General features: G+C 40.2%; 1 protein-coding gene across 1 annotated transcript in view; it reads left to right on the top strand.

The window, feature by feature from the left end:
* snx7 (sorting nexin 7) overlaps nt 1-13844 on the top strand; it is a 39185-nt gene extending 25341 nt beyond the window's left edge. The window contains exon 9 of the mRNA XM_071485577.1: nt 11794-13844. Coding sequence (XP_071341678.1) covers nt 11794-11874 — 81 coding nt within the window. The 3' untranslated portion in view covers nt 11875-13844. The remainder of the gene's footprint in view (nt 1-11793) is intronic.
* The last annotated feature ends 1065 nt before the right edge of the window (nt 13845-14909 follow it).

The following is a 14909-nucleotide window of genomic DNA, read 5'->3' as shown; positions in this document are numbered from 1 at the left end:
TATGCACTATATTTGCATATAGCAGTGATGTCACTGTTCTATAATTGGCAGTGACACTGACTAATTAGCAGCCAGAGACTCCAGAAGAGCTAAGACTATAACCAGATTAGCTGTCTTGCTGATGCCTCTTTCTACAAACAATGGGCACGCATTGATACATGTAAAAGTGCACTGTTAATGTCAGTCTGCACAAGGCAATCTTGATGAACTGATGTTTTGGTTATCCACATAATTAGATAAGGCAGCAACTAAGTCTATCCCTGATGTAGAAGAGACAAAAACAAAACACCCCACCCCCAATTAAAACAGCTAAGCCCTCGCTAAAGCTAACTAGCTTAGCAGAAAGGGAATTCCATGTGATTTGGTGTGGTTAAGCTACTTTTTAGTTACATACTTAAATGTATTATGTTGTGAATTAATGTATTAAATTGATTTCAGTATGAATATTAAAGTTCTAAGATAGAACATAGCCAAAGACAGAAACATTTGATTTTCTATAAGGTATGCACTATGGATTATTCAGTCAGAGCACAGTATCTGCATTTTTAGTTTTTATTTATTCATTTATTTATATTTTTGGCTGAAGTAATCAACCTAAATGTTACATTGTGCTTTCCACCCTGAACACTTTAAACCCCCTTTTCTCATCTTCATTGTTTCTGTAGTTACTGCACACTGACTTTTGTAGGGCAGTATAGTACACTGAACATCTTAAAAACGTCCCAGCAAATGTCACCATTAATCTGTTTAGATGGTTTGGTGCTAACTCCACTTCCACACATAACCACCCAAACTCTTTTGGCACAGCAGGATGCCATTCAGTGTGAATATAACCTCAAAGAAACGTCTTGGCATCACGCTGCATGACTTTACACTCAGAAGTGGGACGACTTGGAAAAGTTGAAACAGTTGAAACACGGTCAACGACTTATATATGATAGAACTTTAACAAGAAACCAGGACTTAAAATATGAAAAACCACGTATGTAAACACACTTTGTACGAAAGGTCAGATTTTCTTGAGTTGTATCTCTTCCATTGAAGCAAGAATATAGATGACACTCATCTTGCAGCCGATGTTCACCTGTTATAAACAAGGCAATTTCCCAGCAGCTCGTTGCTCACCAAGTAGCATTATTTTCTGGAAAATGGGAATCAGAACTAAGTAAAAGTGTCAGAAGTCAAATTGTTACTTTAAGCAAAGAGGGGCTTTCTCAGCATCAAATCATGGCTGGACTAAAGGTTTCTAAGGGGGCAGTGCATTGAATTTGAAAACACTCACTTGGTAATAGGTAAAGAATCTACATAAGAGATATAGAGAGAATAGGAACCCAGTGTAAAAGGATTGCTCCATAGTGGTACTAGTTACCATTATACCCATTACATACCATTACATTGACAGGGTACTGTCTTTTTGCAGGGTCAGACCCCTTGTCTAAGTTACACAATAATGCCCTGCCTTCCGGTGGTGAGCAAGTTCCAATGGAGCCTGCTTAATATTTTCTCACCCACCTAAATTAAGAATGTTCTTCCTTTCCAAATGGGGCTTTAGACCATTTTATTAAAATAACTGATAGCCACATCAAATGAATTTTGTCTCGGTGACTCATTTGGCAGAAGTTCAAGGCTGCACAGCAAACCAACTTCACTGAATTTAAAATCTATTTAACACCCCTGATACTTTCCAGACATTCCATAGTGCACGGTGAGCAAACAATAACTTACTCAGTGTCCCACTGAGAGTGATCCAAAAGGATGAGATCACTCGTCCCTATGTGCTGATATTGTTATTCAGATGCAGATGTGGGCTTTTGTAGCCACAGGGCCTGTGAATGATTTATTGGAGTGGAGCACAGAGAGACGACCTATAAGAATCTAATAAGACACCTGCACCTGGGAGGAATTTATAACACCTAGTTGGTTGTGTAGGGGAGGACAGGGAAATAGAGGGGGAGGAGGAACGAGGGTCAACGGGGAAATTGAGGAAAAGAGCAATGTGAGTAAAGCAGGAGACATGAAAAGCACAAAGAGGCAAGAATGGGTGAGCGGTGTTGGGGAGGGTGGGGGAGACTTAAGATAAAGAGAGAGACTCAAAGACATGAGGAGCAGTGGGTAGCAGGAGGGTTTGGATATAGAAATAAGAGAGCATTGAACTCAAATATTCTACATCACAAAGGGCATGTGCAGTTGGAGCTTGAAAACTGATTAATGACCAACGTCAACTAGTGCTGAAATGGGCATCAAACATTAACTTGTGCCAGTTTACCAAATGTGAGAATGTTTGACCTTTTCATCAGCATTTTTCCTTATTCTCTGAAATTCTACAAAGTAATATTTGTAAGAGTAATCGACAGAATAATCCAGATATTAGTACGTAACGAAAATGGCTATTTGCAGCACTTCTGTCAACAGAGAACTTTAGTCATGACATCTTAAGGGATTTAGACATTTTTCAACACTTGAACGCCACCAAATCATCACTTAAGCTGTCAAGTCCTTCTGACAGTTATTCCCGGATGACATTCATGTACCATTAACACAGAGTGACAGAGGAGCAGGCAGGGGAGGATGGGTGTGAAGTGGATGGCAGGACAAACTTACCTGTACCTTAGATAACCATTTTCTTTTGTGCTGTTGTTGCTTTGGCGCTGTATCACAGCACATTAGGTATGAAATGAAACGACAGCCACTGGGTCATCCATCGCCCCCACTATAGCTATCTCGTACATGGAACATTTTGATCAGATCACACTGACAACCGCTTCTAACTCAGCTGACATCTGGTACCAGAACATGGACAACTGCACAGCTCCAGTATGATCAGCTGCATTCAAAAGGTACAAAACATCAACGCACGCATGGAAAAAAAAAACAATAGAGAAGTAATTAACAAACATTTTGATAATTGTTTCAATCATTTATCAAACAAAACTGCCAAACAGTTGATGGTTACAGGTTCTCCACTGCAAGGTTTTCCTGCTTTTTCGTTTTCATATATCATTCTAATGTGAACGCCTTTGGGTTTTGGTCCGTTGGCCAGTTAAGCAAGACATTTGAAGATTTGAAGATTTCAATATTCTGGCATTTTACTGACCAAGAAACAATGATCACATTAATGCATGATGAAAATTTTAAAAGAGAACAAGGAACTTATCAACAGATTGATATACAGTATAAAAAAAAATGGTTATGTGTATTACAAAGTGTCTGGTGGACATAGCCCCCCGGTTTTCCCCCTGTGTCCAGTTTTATGTTTAGGTAGGCTTATATCCTCTAACTGTAGCTCCATATTTAGCAGAGAGACATGATGGTTGTGTCGATCTTCTCATTTCACTCTCCACAATTAAACAAGGAAATGTGTTTATAAATAGGTTGAACTACTCGTTTAAGGTGCCAGTCGGGTGTGAATTTAATGAAACTGATGCTTATCCGAAGTGTGTCGGGAGGTTAGATGCACATTAACGATGGACATCAATACTGGGAGATAGGACAGTGGTGAATCCTAATGCATCAATCCTGATGCTTCCTTACTGTCAGTGCGTGGGCTTGCATAGAAAACATTAGGCACATTATGTGTGTGTGTTTATGCTTGCTGCGTGCCCGCAGTGTGTCTTGTCCCTTAAACACTTTACGCACTGCATTAGATATTGTAGGAGAAGATTTTGATGATGCTGCTGCAGAAACATGTTCATCACTGATGGACTTTTACAGTAGGTGTTAACACAGTCACACACGGAGAAGAGACTGCTTCAGTGGTTCACTATATACTGGAGAGGTAATTACCTTAATTTCAGGTGTGTATGCTACAAACCCCCCGTGCTCGCTGTTTGAGAGCCTTTATCTCTGTAGTGTCAGTAATAATAACCCTCTGCTGCTGCAATGTAGAAATATACACTGGCTGGTAGTAATACATGTTCTCCACTGTATTAGTTTCTTTAAGCCATGCTGTCATCCGATTGCTGTGTGGGCGTACCAGAGTGGGGATGCGCTGAGATTTGCAATTCTATTAGCACGTCTACATGCAGTTTTCATCACAGTTGTTCTTCCTGCACAGTCTGCATATTGTCTTATAGTATCAATATAGAAGAGGAGTCCATTATTAACATTAGAAATATTCAACACATATTACTAAGAATAACAATAACCAGCAGGACCCACTCAGTTAAAATGTGTTTTTTTTTTGTTGTTTCTTTTTGTTTGTTTTTTGTTTGTTTAAATCAAAAACATAATGTCGGTAATAATGATTGATTGATGCTCATCATGGCTGGTCAGGTTCTGGCTCATGTTGCTAAATTAGAGTAAGATAGATTTTATTCAGGCAGTGTTCAAAACAGAACCAACCCAGCAGAAGAACACACTTGACGCCGTGCTTGTTTTCACAATATGCCCAGATCAACAGGGCAGAACAATGATATAATAAACATGAATTAGTTCATTATTTAGGAGACAGAATAATAAGCGCCTTCTTACATTTAATATGTGACTGATGGTGGAGGCAACCAAATTAAACTTTTAGCTTCTTTTTTTAACACAGTGACATAACTTGTGGTCCCTAGAACCAGCAGTTAGCAGTGATGCAGTGATTATTATTCAGATGCTGTTTTGTGAAGAGCTGAGTGTTCTGCTCTTTCTGCACCATGGATGGCAAAGGCAGAGCCTTGTCAGTATTGCCATGGTTACCTCATAGCAACAGGGACTCTGTCGGTGAATGGGACTGTTATAAATATGAGGGTGTTGGTTATTTTTATTGACTTACATAGAATTGAACTAGCTGCTGAAGCCTTATACCGCTATTTTTCTGACACCTGTGGCAGTAAATTGCAGAATGAGCATCTAGTATCGCTTATGAGATGGAAAATTCCCTGATGGAACAATTGAACTAAAACCAATGACAGCGAGAAAAATTCTACTATTTGGTAGCTTCTTATTTACTGTCTTCCCCGATGCTGTCACAAACAGCTTCCAGAGCTGGGAGGGGGCAGACAGACAGAGCAGAGCCTTTCCTCCCATGAAGAAGTTCAACAGTGGAAATCAATTTGGGTTTTGTGTTGGCTTGAGTTTTAGTCAAACTTTGGGTGGAATAATTTTAAAGGTGCTATATATATGTTTTCTTCGTTGCTGAACATGGTTTCTTGCCAGGAGCGGATGTTGGCGGTGATATTGGTCAGTTGACAAGAGCTTCAGCCATTTGTAAAACTAGAGGTTAGAATTTGCCCCCTGATCCACCTCATGCTGAACTGAAGACAGACCGGATGTGCCAATGAGCCACTTTTGCTTCTGTTCTATTACAGTAGAACAGAAGCAAAACAAAAGTTAACTGCGCCATTGCTTTCCATTGTTGAAGACAGTTTAATGCACAGTGTGTCTTGTAGACTGGTGAGTTAACAGCATTAGGATAGAACAGGCAGACTTTTGTCGTGTTCTGACGACATGTTGTATTTCATAGTTACTTACAGCAGAAGCAGCTTTGTGAGGCTGCAATGGGCAAATAGCTCGTCTGTACATGGTGGCTCTTGATTTAAAGCAGAGGTTAATGTATTGTATTGTATTGTGTTTGTGTTTGTGTGTGTGTGTGTGTGTGTGTGTGTGTGTGTGTGTGTGTGTGTGTGTGTGTGTGTGTGTGTGTGTGTGTCCTGATTCTCTGTGTTTACCTGTTCAGCACCAGTGGAGCCTGGAGAATAGCTGTCAGATGATCAGGCCTGTACTTTCCTAATGAACCCTGTAATTAGTGCTTTAGCCCAGTGTGTCTATGTGTGTATGTGCATGTAGCTGAGTGAAGCCCTGCGTGTGTGCATGCTGCTGTGTCTTGGTGTGTTTAATTAACTGGTGCATGTATTTCATGTTAATGCGTGTGCTCCTGTGTTTGGTCCATGCACGTGTTTATTTAAACCGAACCTTGAGTCTCAGGTGAAATGTGTGAAAAAGTCGACAGTCTTCATCTAACTATATGTGTTTTGTTTCTTTCTGTCATTCGTCAAAGTCAGTATAGTATTGTTTTTAAACTGAACTATCAGTCCAACCAAAATGTCCATCTGTCACTAATACAACTGTTTGCTTGGCACCTCTGCACCTTTATGGGATAATTCCATGTTATTACAACATTGCTCTTATTTAGTTTTGACTAGTGTTGATGAGTAATTGGTAAGATCTGGAAACACAGTGACATCACTGCAGTAAAGCCCAGAGCATCAGATGGTCAGACAGGCTGTAAACTACCCAGCACTTTAGATTCTAACAGTTCCAGATGATTTAAACTGCTTCACTTTGAAGGTCACTCCCAAACTGAGTGCAGCCATGATGTTGATATAATCCCTCACTGCACAGCAGTTAGTACAGTAGGGCTAAGATGAAACAGGAAGTGGGTCTGTAAACAGTGATGGATGTTCACCGGAGATCGTTTGGGCAATCATTTCAATACTTTTGGGTAACCTGGAGGTTTGTTTACAGTCCCATGTGTCCCCTAGGGTGACTGCTTCAGGGTGGGAGTTGGGGGCGGTTGTAGGGGAAACACAACAACCTGTTAGTTATCTTTCTCATGATTTGATCATGTTCCAAGAGCTCAGCAAAAACTCTGTTGACATTACCAGATTTTGGTGGCTATGGCTATTTAACACCATACACACAAAAGTGTTGAGACCTGTTTGGATGGCTTCATTGCTAAAAAGACAGGGCAACAGACCTTCACAGATGGAACCAATTTACTGGCTGGAGCCGAGAAAATAAACCCAATAAGAAGTAGACTGAGGTATCCCTTTTAACACTAGAACAGCCATGGCGGTCATTTTGACCGTTTTGAAACTTACATGTGCAATAACTTTGTTAAATGAGGAAATACAGCACTGCTGATCCCTGACTTTTCCTAAATGTGTCTGTATTTTCATTTAAAATCATTTTCATGTAAATTCCACAAAGGGCAAAGAAAATATGAAAATTTTTACCCATTTCGGCCCATTTCATTATATGCTGTAGACCTGGCGATGCCTCAGCACTGGGACAGCGATAATTCTGATACAGGGGGTCTGTCGGAGGTGAAAACTGATAGTGGCCTTTCCTGGGTGGATGAAAACACCTCATGATTCAAAATCCATATCCAGGAAAAATAGGCAGCTGCCGTCATTCGAGACTGCGAATCCAGATATTCCGTTCACAGCTGACGCACCAGGTGAGCTCTGCTGTCCTGTCCTATGCTGAGCCAACCAGAGTGCTCAGCCTGCCCTTAATGAACCTCTCAGTTCATTTTCCAAGGAGCATTGTCAGAGCAGAAAAATGAAAACAGACTGCAGCATAAGTACAGCTGGTCTTCTTTTAGAGAAAATATAGCCTGTCGTCCAGTTCGTCTATATAGCAGAGAGTGGAAGCTGTTTCTTCTGTACTTGTGTGCGCAGCTTTCTTGAAGGAGTGCACCTTTGCTCCCCTGGAACCCCAGCATCCTATTAAAAATCCTTCTCTGCATAGATTCACAGACGTGTTTACGTGTATCTCCGGGGAGCATAAACTGGCAACACTACACCTTCACCTGCTGTGAGAGGGTCGATGTCCTGCCGTTTCCAAATGATGCAACTGACTCAGAGAGAATTACCTTTGATCAAACATGCGTGGTATTTGCACATGAGTATTTGCCAAATTTACTCACTTAATAGTTTTAGAACATGTGCGTCTGATTGGATGCTTTTTATATATGTCCCTGAGCTCAGAATGAAACATATTTATATACGTTATAGGAGGAACAAAGGAAGTGATTTCGATATATAAATACTGAAAATGTATAACATGCTTTATTTTAGACATAAACCAAAGATTGAACAGTCAACACTGGGATACAGGATTAAAATGTAGAAATTGGATTTTTTTATTCCACTGTGTCTTTACAGAGCACTTGGGCATCCAGTAAGCTGAAAGAAATCCAGACTCCACCCAGTCAGAAGCTTCAATACAGAACCATGAATTCCTTTCTGTGTGTAAAATGGAAACGAGTCAATCCTGTTTCCTTCTCCAGCTCTTTTTGTTGTTGTCAGATTAATGCGCTACATTTTCCTCTGTCTGTGGGCTTCCTCTGTAGTCCTCCTTAAGGAAGGCTGTGCTGAGTCGACAGCCTGTTAAATCCAGCCTCCTCGGACAGATTTAGAGCTCCGTTGGAACATCTGAATCTGCTTTGTTAGAAACACTCTTGCTGTTATAGCTGCCTCAGGAGCCAAAAGCACCAGTTCTTAGAATTGCAGATTACACTGCAAAGAAAACAATTGTTTCTAACTTTAATCACAATGCTTTGTAGATAAGCCAGTTCGAAGATTTAAATCATTATCCCCAGTGTAAAAAATGTAAATGTTCTCTGAAAGGCTAATTAACAGAACTCATATGAGGACTTAAAGATTCTCAACAACAGTCAGCAGTTACTTTTCCTTTCCCATCACAGTCTGTAGTCATGTCCCTCTTTTTTTCTCAACCACCAGTTACACATATAGTTGAGTGGTCACCTAATACTATTACTTTATTATCAATTTCCATTGTACTATCACAGCATGGACACAACTGCTTTCTTCTGTCATTTGCTGCACAAACCTACTGCCAATGCCGACATGAGTATTTCCCAATTAATCTGTTTCATTGTGAAGACAGAAGGATGCCTTTATTGTGAAAGGAAAACGGGAAATGTTGACAATTCTAGTGCATTTTGCTATTATTCTGTTACGCTACCTTAAAAGTGGATATGAGACATTAAAGACAGATATTGTCAGCACTTCTTGTGTGGAAATTGGTTTCAAACATTACATGGATAAAATTATTGTTTCATCTCTAAAGTAAAGTAAGTATTAGAAGAGCTGGTCAGGAAACAATTTGCACTGTCAGACCTAAACTTTTTTACTGCAGTAGGAAAAAAAAACATTTTGGAGCTTTCTAGTTGAGCTGCTGTAGCTCACACAGGGGGAGTGGCTGGATGTAGGGCAGGAGCTTTATACAGGCTGAGCAAGATGAATAACTATAGTTGACAGGTCAGCTACTATTTTGCTAAATCTTGGGGATTAAAAATGAACAACTCAACAACTACTGTTCAACCCCTGACAGCAGTGTCTCCAGTGTGAGTGCCCCAGCAATTGTCAGTGAGAGTAGATAGGAAGCTGGTGGGGGATCACATGCTGCCACTGCTGAACCAGTGACTTCTCCTGATTGGCTGGAGGGAAGCATGCGTTTTACCTTGTGGAAAAGCAGTGGCCCATGTTTCTGCGTGTGTGTCAGATGACAAGTGTGAATGTTTGCACCCTCCTCATGTCTGCAGACCTCTATTGTTAGCAAAGTTAAATTCTGGGTAGGTTGGCGCGACCCGATAGCCGAGTGGCTAGTGTGCATACCAAGTTGGTATAAAGTATGAAATTAGTGGTCATATTTTACTATCATAAGTTCTTGGCTTGGACTTTTTGGCTCCTCCCTTAGAGGTTTAACTTGACAACATTTCAGCCTCCCGAAATCATTTCTATGACCAGGCTGCCCTGCCTCAGTGCCACCGAGGCGCTGTGGATGCTATTGAGAGAAATTGGCTGTTAAACGTAGAGTTGGCGGGCCGAGGGCTCTGACTTATCGCCACCTCGAAACGAACTGCTATTACCTTGGAAAAACTGACTGCACTTTATTGATGTGTGCTGACAGAGCGGAACCCAAGCTCACAGATTGGCTTTTGAGTGTGTCTGTGCCCGTTGGTGAGTGCTTGTCATTTTCACTTTCTGGTTGCATGGCTTCCTGCCTCTCCCGTTATCCAGACAACTGCTTCTTTGCCATAAAAGTGTGATTCGCTTTGTCAAGTCCTCCTCTGCCGCACACGCACACACACAAACACACACACACACACACACACACACACACAAACACACACACAAACACACAAGCACAATGGCACTCTTTCAGTGCCTCTGTCGGTGCAATAATGTGCTTTCACTGATGAGATGGCAGGGGAGTTTGAGAAAGAAAGGCGAGACGGATCAAAAGAGAAGGTGGAGAAAAGTGCAGAGGTGACATTTGGGAACGTTCCTCAGACAATGAGAGAGCACTGTTTCATATCTGATGAGAACCATGGTGGAACTCTGTGGAAATTTTGGTAATAACGTAAAGAAAATCACCATGATGATTCTCTCTGATGTTGAAATTTTACAAAATTGTAAAATAAATGCAAGTTAGCTTACATCAAAGAATTATTATAGTAGTACATTTCTATACATATATATGGTCTGAGCCATGGAAAAAAAAAATATCACCACATCACCAGGATCCTCAATCAAATCCTGGAGGCGAACAACATGTCAGTGTGCACTTCAGTGCTTCTTATGTTTATATATATATGCTCTCTGGTATCACACAGAGCTCAGGAACAAATAATTATTAGTATTATTAGATGGCACATTGACCATATGTTGTGAATAATGACTGACAGGTAGAGACAGGATGAAGAAGAGGCATTTTGTACAGCAGTACAGGCAGTTTATCCACTAAATGACCTGTCAGAGTAACTGCTTTAGACCGTTTGATTAATCATTGCTGTGAATGTGCATAAATGTTACCATGGCTACCAAATGATTTGCATAAATGTATCACTTACTGCTTGTTTTTAGAACAGTTGTGATTGGTCGCAAACAAACTGAAATAAAGTTTGACTGGAACTAGACCCTCACTTCAAAGCAATCTTACCCTGCCTGTTTGACTGACAGCTTCGACACCAGCCACAACAAACCATACGGACTCTGAATGCACCAGAGTTCATGGTAACTTTTCTAAACTAACACTCTTTATGTTCCATGATGGTCTAATTCTTGTTTCTTGTTACATAGCATAGAAAAGGTTGTCTTGGCTAGAGGAAAATTCAAATTTGACCAAAGGGTAGAGAATTTTTTTTTTTTTATTCTCAAATGAAGCATTTTGGTTTTCAGTTTAAATTGGATTGAGTAAATAGAAAATAGGGCTCTTTTTTCAGGTTCTTTATTCAGTGCACTTTGTGTCAAGCCATTCACTCGTATTGTGATGCCTCCGTGCCGGTGACAACCAGCTTCATCATGCTTTCAGGTTTTCCATGAATGCAACATCTTAGGAAAGCCTGAAGGGAATTTGATTAGAATATGGCGGTCACAGGTCAAAGGTCAAGGTCAAGGTGACATCACAAAACACGATTTTTGGCCATAACTCAAGAATTCATATGCTAATTATGACCCAATTCCACACAAATGTCTAATAGGATAAAATTATGATGTCAAAAAGGTCAAAGGTCAACTTCACTGTGACATAATAATGTTAATAAAACACCATAACTCAGGAAAAGAAGGGGAGATTATTTACTGCAACTTGTCTTCAGTGTCTCCATTTCCCTTTCTACACATTAAATACAAAAGCTGTGATGTGTGTCAACTTTGACAGTCATTTCATTTACAGCACTAAAAAAATCATTTTGTTGAAAATAGTGTACTAAATAATGAAGAGAGAACAGCCCCTCGAAGACTTTTGGTCCCTGACGAGTGTAAAGGCCTCAGAATGCTTCAAACGAAATTGGCTGTATGTCGTCAGAAGATGTTTGAGGCGAAAAGTTGTGTCCAACTCCTGTGTGAGGTGGGCGTCAATGTCAGATGGTGTTTTTCAGAAAGTTACAAAAAGATTTCAGAAGCAGCCCCATCAATCACTATGTGGGAAGGTGCATTTCAGATGCCATTAGACAACTGACAAGCACTTCATCTCAATCGCGTTGAGGACATTAAAGGTAACCATCAAAACCTATATATTATAATAATGATGCTGATGATGGTGTGTCCTCTCTTTCAGTGCCTGGCTGTGTGGGAATCGTTCCTCCTGTCTCAGAGGGTGGAGCCCAGTGAGCAGAGAGATGGAGAAGACGTCTCTTAAAAGTGTGGAGAAATACAACAGCGTCGCCTCCTCTTTCGAAACGACATGAAGCACAGCGTCTGTTGTGTGTCCACCACAACCTCCAAACACAGACTTTGAACCAATGTCCACTTATGCAAACGTGCATCATGTACGAAACAAGCACACTCTCTCTCTCTTTCTCACTCTGTCTTTCTTTCTGTCTGGCCAAAGAGATTAACCCCAGTTTGACCATTCCAGTGATGGCTGGACATCACTAAAACCGACCACTGTGATCCAAATTACCAAACATGTTAAGCATTTACACACCTCCATGTGCGTAGCCAAAAGTTAAAAGAAGACTCCCGGCTCTTGCGGCACCACTTTGCTGTTTTGCGGTGCGTTTTCTTAGATAAAGACTCCACTCAGATAGTGCACCTGTGAAGCATGTCAGGGGCTACCTCATTGAAAAGGAAGCAGATGTGGCATCATCATGAGTTCTTGCCCCTCATCCCACAGAAGCCAAAACTTATGGTGCAGTCAGGTGATGTGGTGCCAGTTCCATCTCAGAGGATTCTAAAAGTTCCAAAGTAATGCTGAATTTGAAACCATAGACGGAGAAACGGTAGATAACAGTGAGGCTGTTTACTGCTGACTTACGGTTAACGTCACCAACAAATCTTAAATTTCGGAGCTTTTTAGCAGCAGAGGAAGCCTAGATTTTTTGACATCTTTAATGTGCTCATTTTAAAATGCAGATTTTGATAACACTCTTAATTGGATCACAGCTATTGATACCAATGTATCGCATCAATAATATGTGACTGACCGTGATCTTTTCTAATACCATGTTACAGCATTTCATACATGACCACTATTTTTTTTCCCAGATCTTAACCAAACTGCCGGAGCTTAGTTAGTGACACAGTTCCAGGAGACCTGTCTGTCTAACAATAGTCTTCATTCAATTTTTTTTTTTTTTTCTGTCTGTAAACTGTTTTCCTCAGAGTAGCCTCAGTAGACCATAATCCTGTGCAGCTCTAAGACTTGGTTTGAGTAAGAGGCGCGGCCATAGTTACAGACACATCTCATGTCAGGATCAGACTACATGATTCCTGCCTGATCAAGGTCCAACCCGACAGACTTGGGGTGTTGAGTACGGCAGTTTCTCATTTTATCCCGTGTGTAGTAGGAAGACGATCAATGCCTCATGACATCCTGACCAAAAAAAAAAAAAAAAAGACATAATTTTGTTGCCTTTTCTCATTATTTTTAAAACTCCTATGGTGTATCCCATGACATTGACCACTAGTTCTTAAACTGTTAAGTGTGTGTCCCTGTATGTGTGCACCTGATAAACAAAAAAAAAAAAAAAACAAAATTGCACAATGATCCTTTAAAGGCAGGATAGAGGCCAAGCATGGACACAACATGAAGTTTGCAAGTGCTTCTGTTTATCCTCCACTGGGTGCCTGCACACACACACACATGTTCACATTGACATCACATAGACCCGTGTTGACGGGCTCTTATTGGTCCGGCTCCTACATGAAGTCACAGCAAGAATTTAAGATCCTCTAATCTGACGCTCACATCTCACGTATTCTGCAGTCGGATCCTGCCACTGAAGTAAATGATCAAACTTTGAATTAGTATGCCCTACATCCACCTCGAGTTTTCCTTCTTCGAACAACACACAGTCTGATCTGCTGAGCTCGTAGCAGAGAAGCTGTAAATGCCTAATGAAATTCTTGAATTAATGTTTGGTTGTTTGTGCCAATAAAGATTTCATGTTTACATGTCTGATGAAGACTAGCTATCTGCAATGTCTTTTTAACAGAATGCTTAAATAATCTTTTTTATACTGATAATTCTTTTCTAATCTTCTTTCTCTCTCTTTTTGCTTTTATCATTATTGAATATGTAAAAAAAAAAAAAAAAGAAAAAAATCTGAATAAAATTGTTTTGGAGATGTTGCCATAATAATAATAATAAAGACAGATCTCACCCTCTGTTTGCAGCCTGTAAAAGCTTAAAAAAAAAAAAATGATGTGAAAAACAAAGATATTGAATGTCTCTCCTAGATGTTTAGACCCAAAGTGAATCACACACATCAGATTGAAATAATAAGCTTTTTGCTGGGTGTTCAACCACAACATATTTTGTCTTTACCAGTGTCAAAGTGTCTTTAAAAGTTCTGCAAGTTGGCAGGGCTAACCCCGAATGCAGCAGTTACGTTCAACACTTTGCTTTCGTCATTATTCTTATTTTACGACAGCATATGGACTCAAACGACTTTGTTTGAGCACATGTAATGATTATTGCTCTGGGCTGAAGCGAAAAGCCTCGCTTGTCTTAAAAAAAAAAAAAAAAAAAAAAAAAAAAAGATTTAAGCTGTTGAAACAAATCACTCTGCGTTCTGCTGCACTCACAAACACTTATCAGGTACAGAGGAGCTTCACCCCATGAGGAAATATGACAGTTCGAGGAAACATTGTGCTCAGCCCACTTCCACAACTGCCATCCAACTTCAGTGAAATTTGTGTCAACAGATTTCTCTTGTTGCTCATGTTTCCAGCTGCCACGCTGCACATAAACTGCTTTCAGCCTCTTTTTTTTTTTTTTACAGCAGTGTTTAAAAGTATTCCAAAGATGGCAGCCATGAAAACACCAAGAGCAACAAATATTTGGTTCAACATCAATGTAAAGATTTGTGGTTTTGCTTAGAGAAGAAAGGTGTGCCGAATAGTTTTTTGGATGCAGTCACAGGATGTTGAAGGTAAATATAATAATGTTAAGGCTACAGACACAGAGCTTTGAGTCCGTCATGTTTCTCATCACTTAATTAATGTTAAGCAGGTGTGAAGTACATGTACAGACACATTTCTAAAGGCAGGGAAACACATAAGGGTATGGTTTGGGCCTGAAGATCCAAGATGGACTGAGTCAGTTGGTGCTGGCAGTGGGTAGATGAATTCATATAGTGTGTTATATGTAAAGATTTTAAACTCTTCAGATCCAGTCGTTTATTCCTTAAAAGTCGTTCAAATTGAAACATATTTGGTATTTGTGACTGA

Source organism: Trachinotus anak, unplaced genomic scaffold (genome assembly GCF_046630095.1).
Source record: "Trachinotus anak isolate AG129_WGS33_773 ecotype Australia unplaced genomic scaffold, CSIRO_AGI_Tana_v1 ptg000009l, whole genome shotgun sequence".
NCBI lineage: Eukaryota > Metazoa > Chordata > Actinopteri > Carangiformes > Carangidae > Trachinotus > Trachinotus anak.
This window is presented reverse-complemented; position numbering and strand designations above follow the sequence as displayed.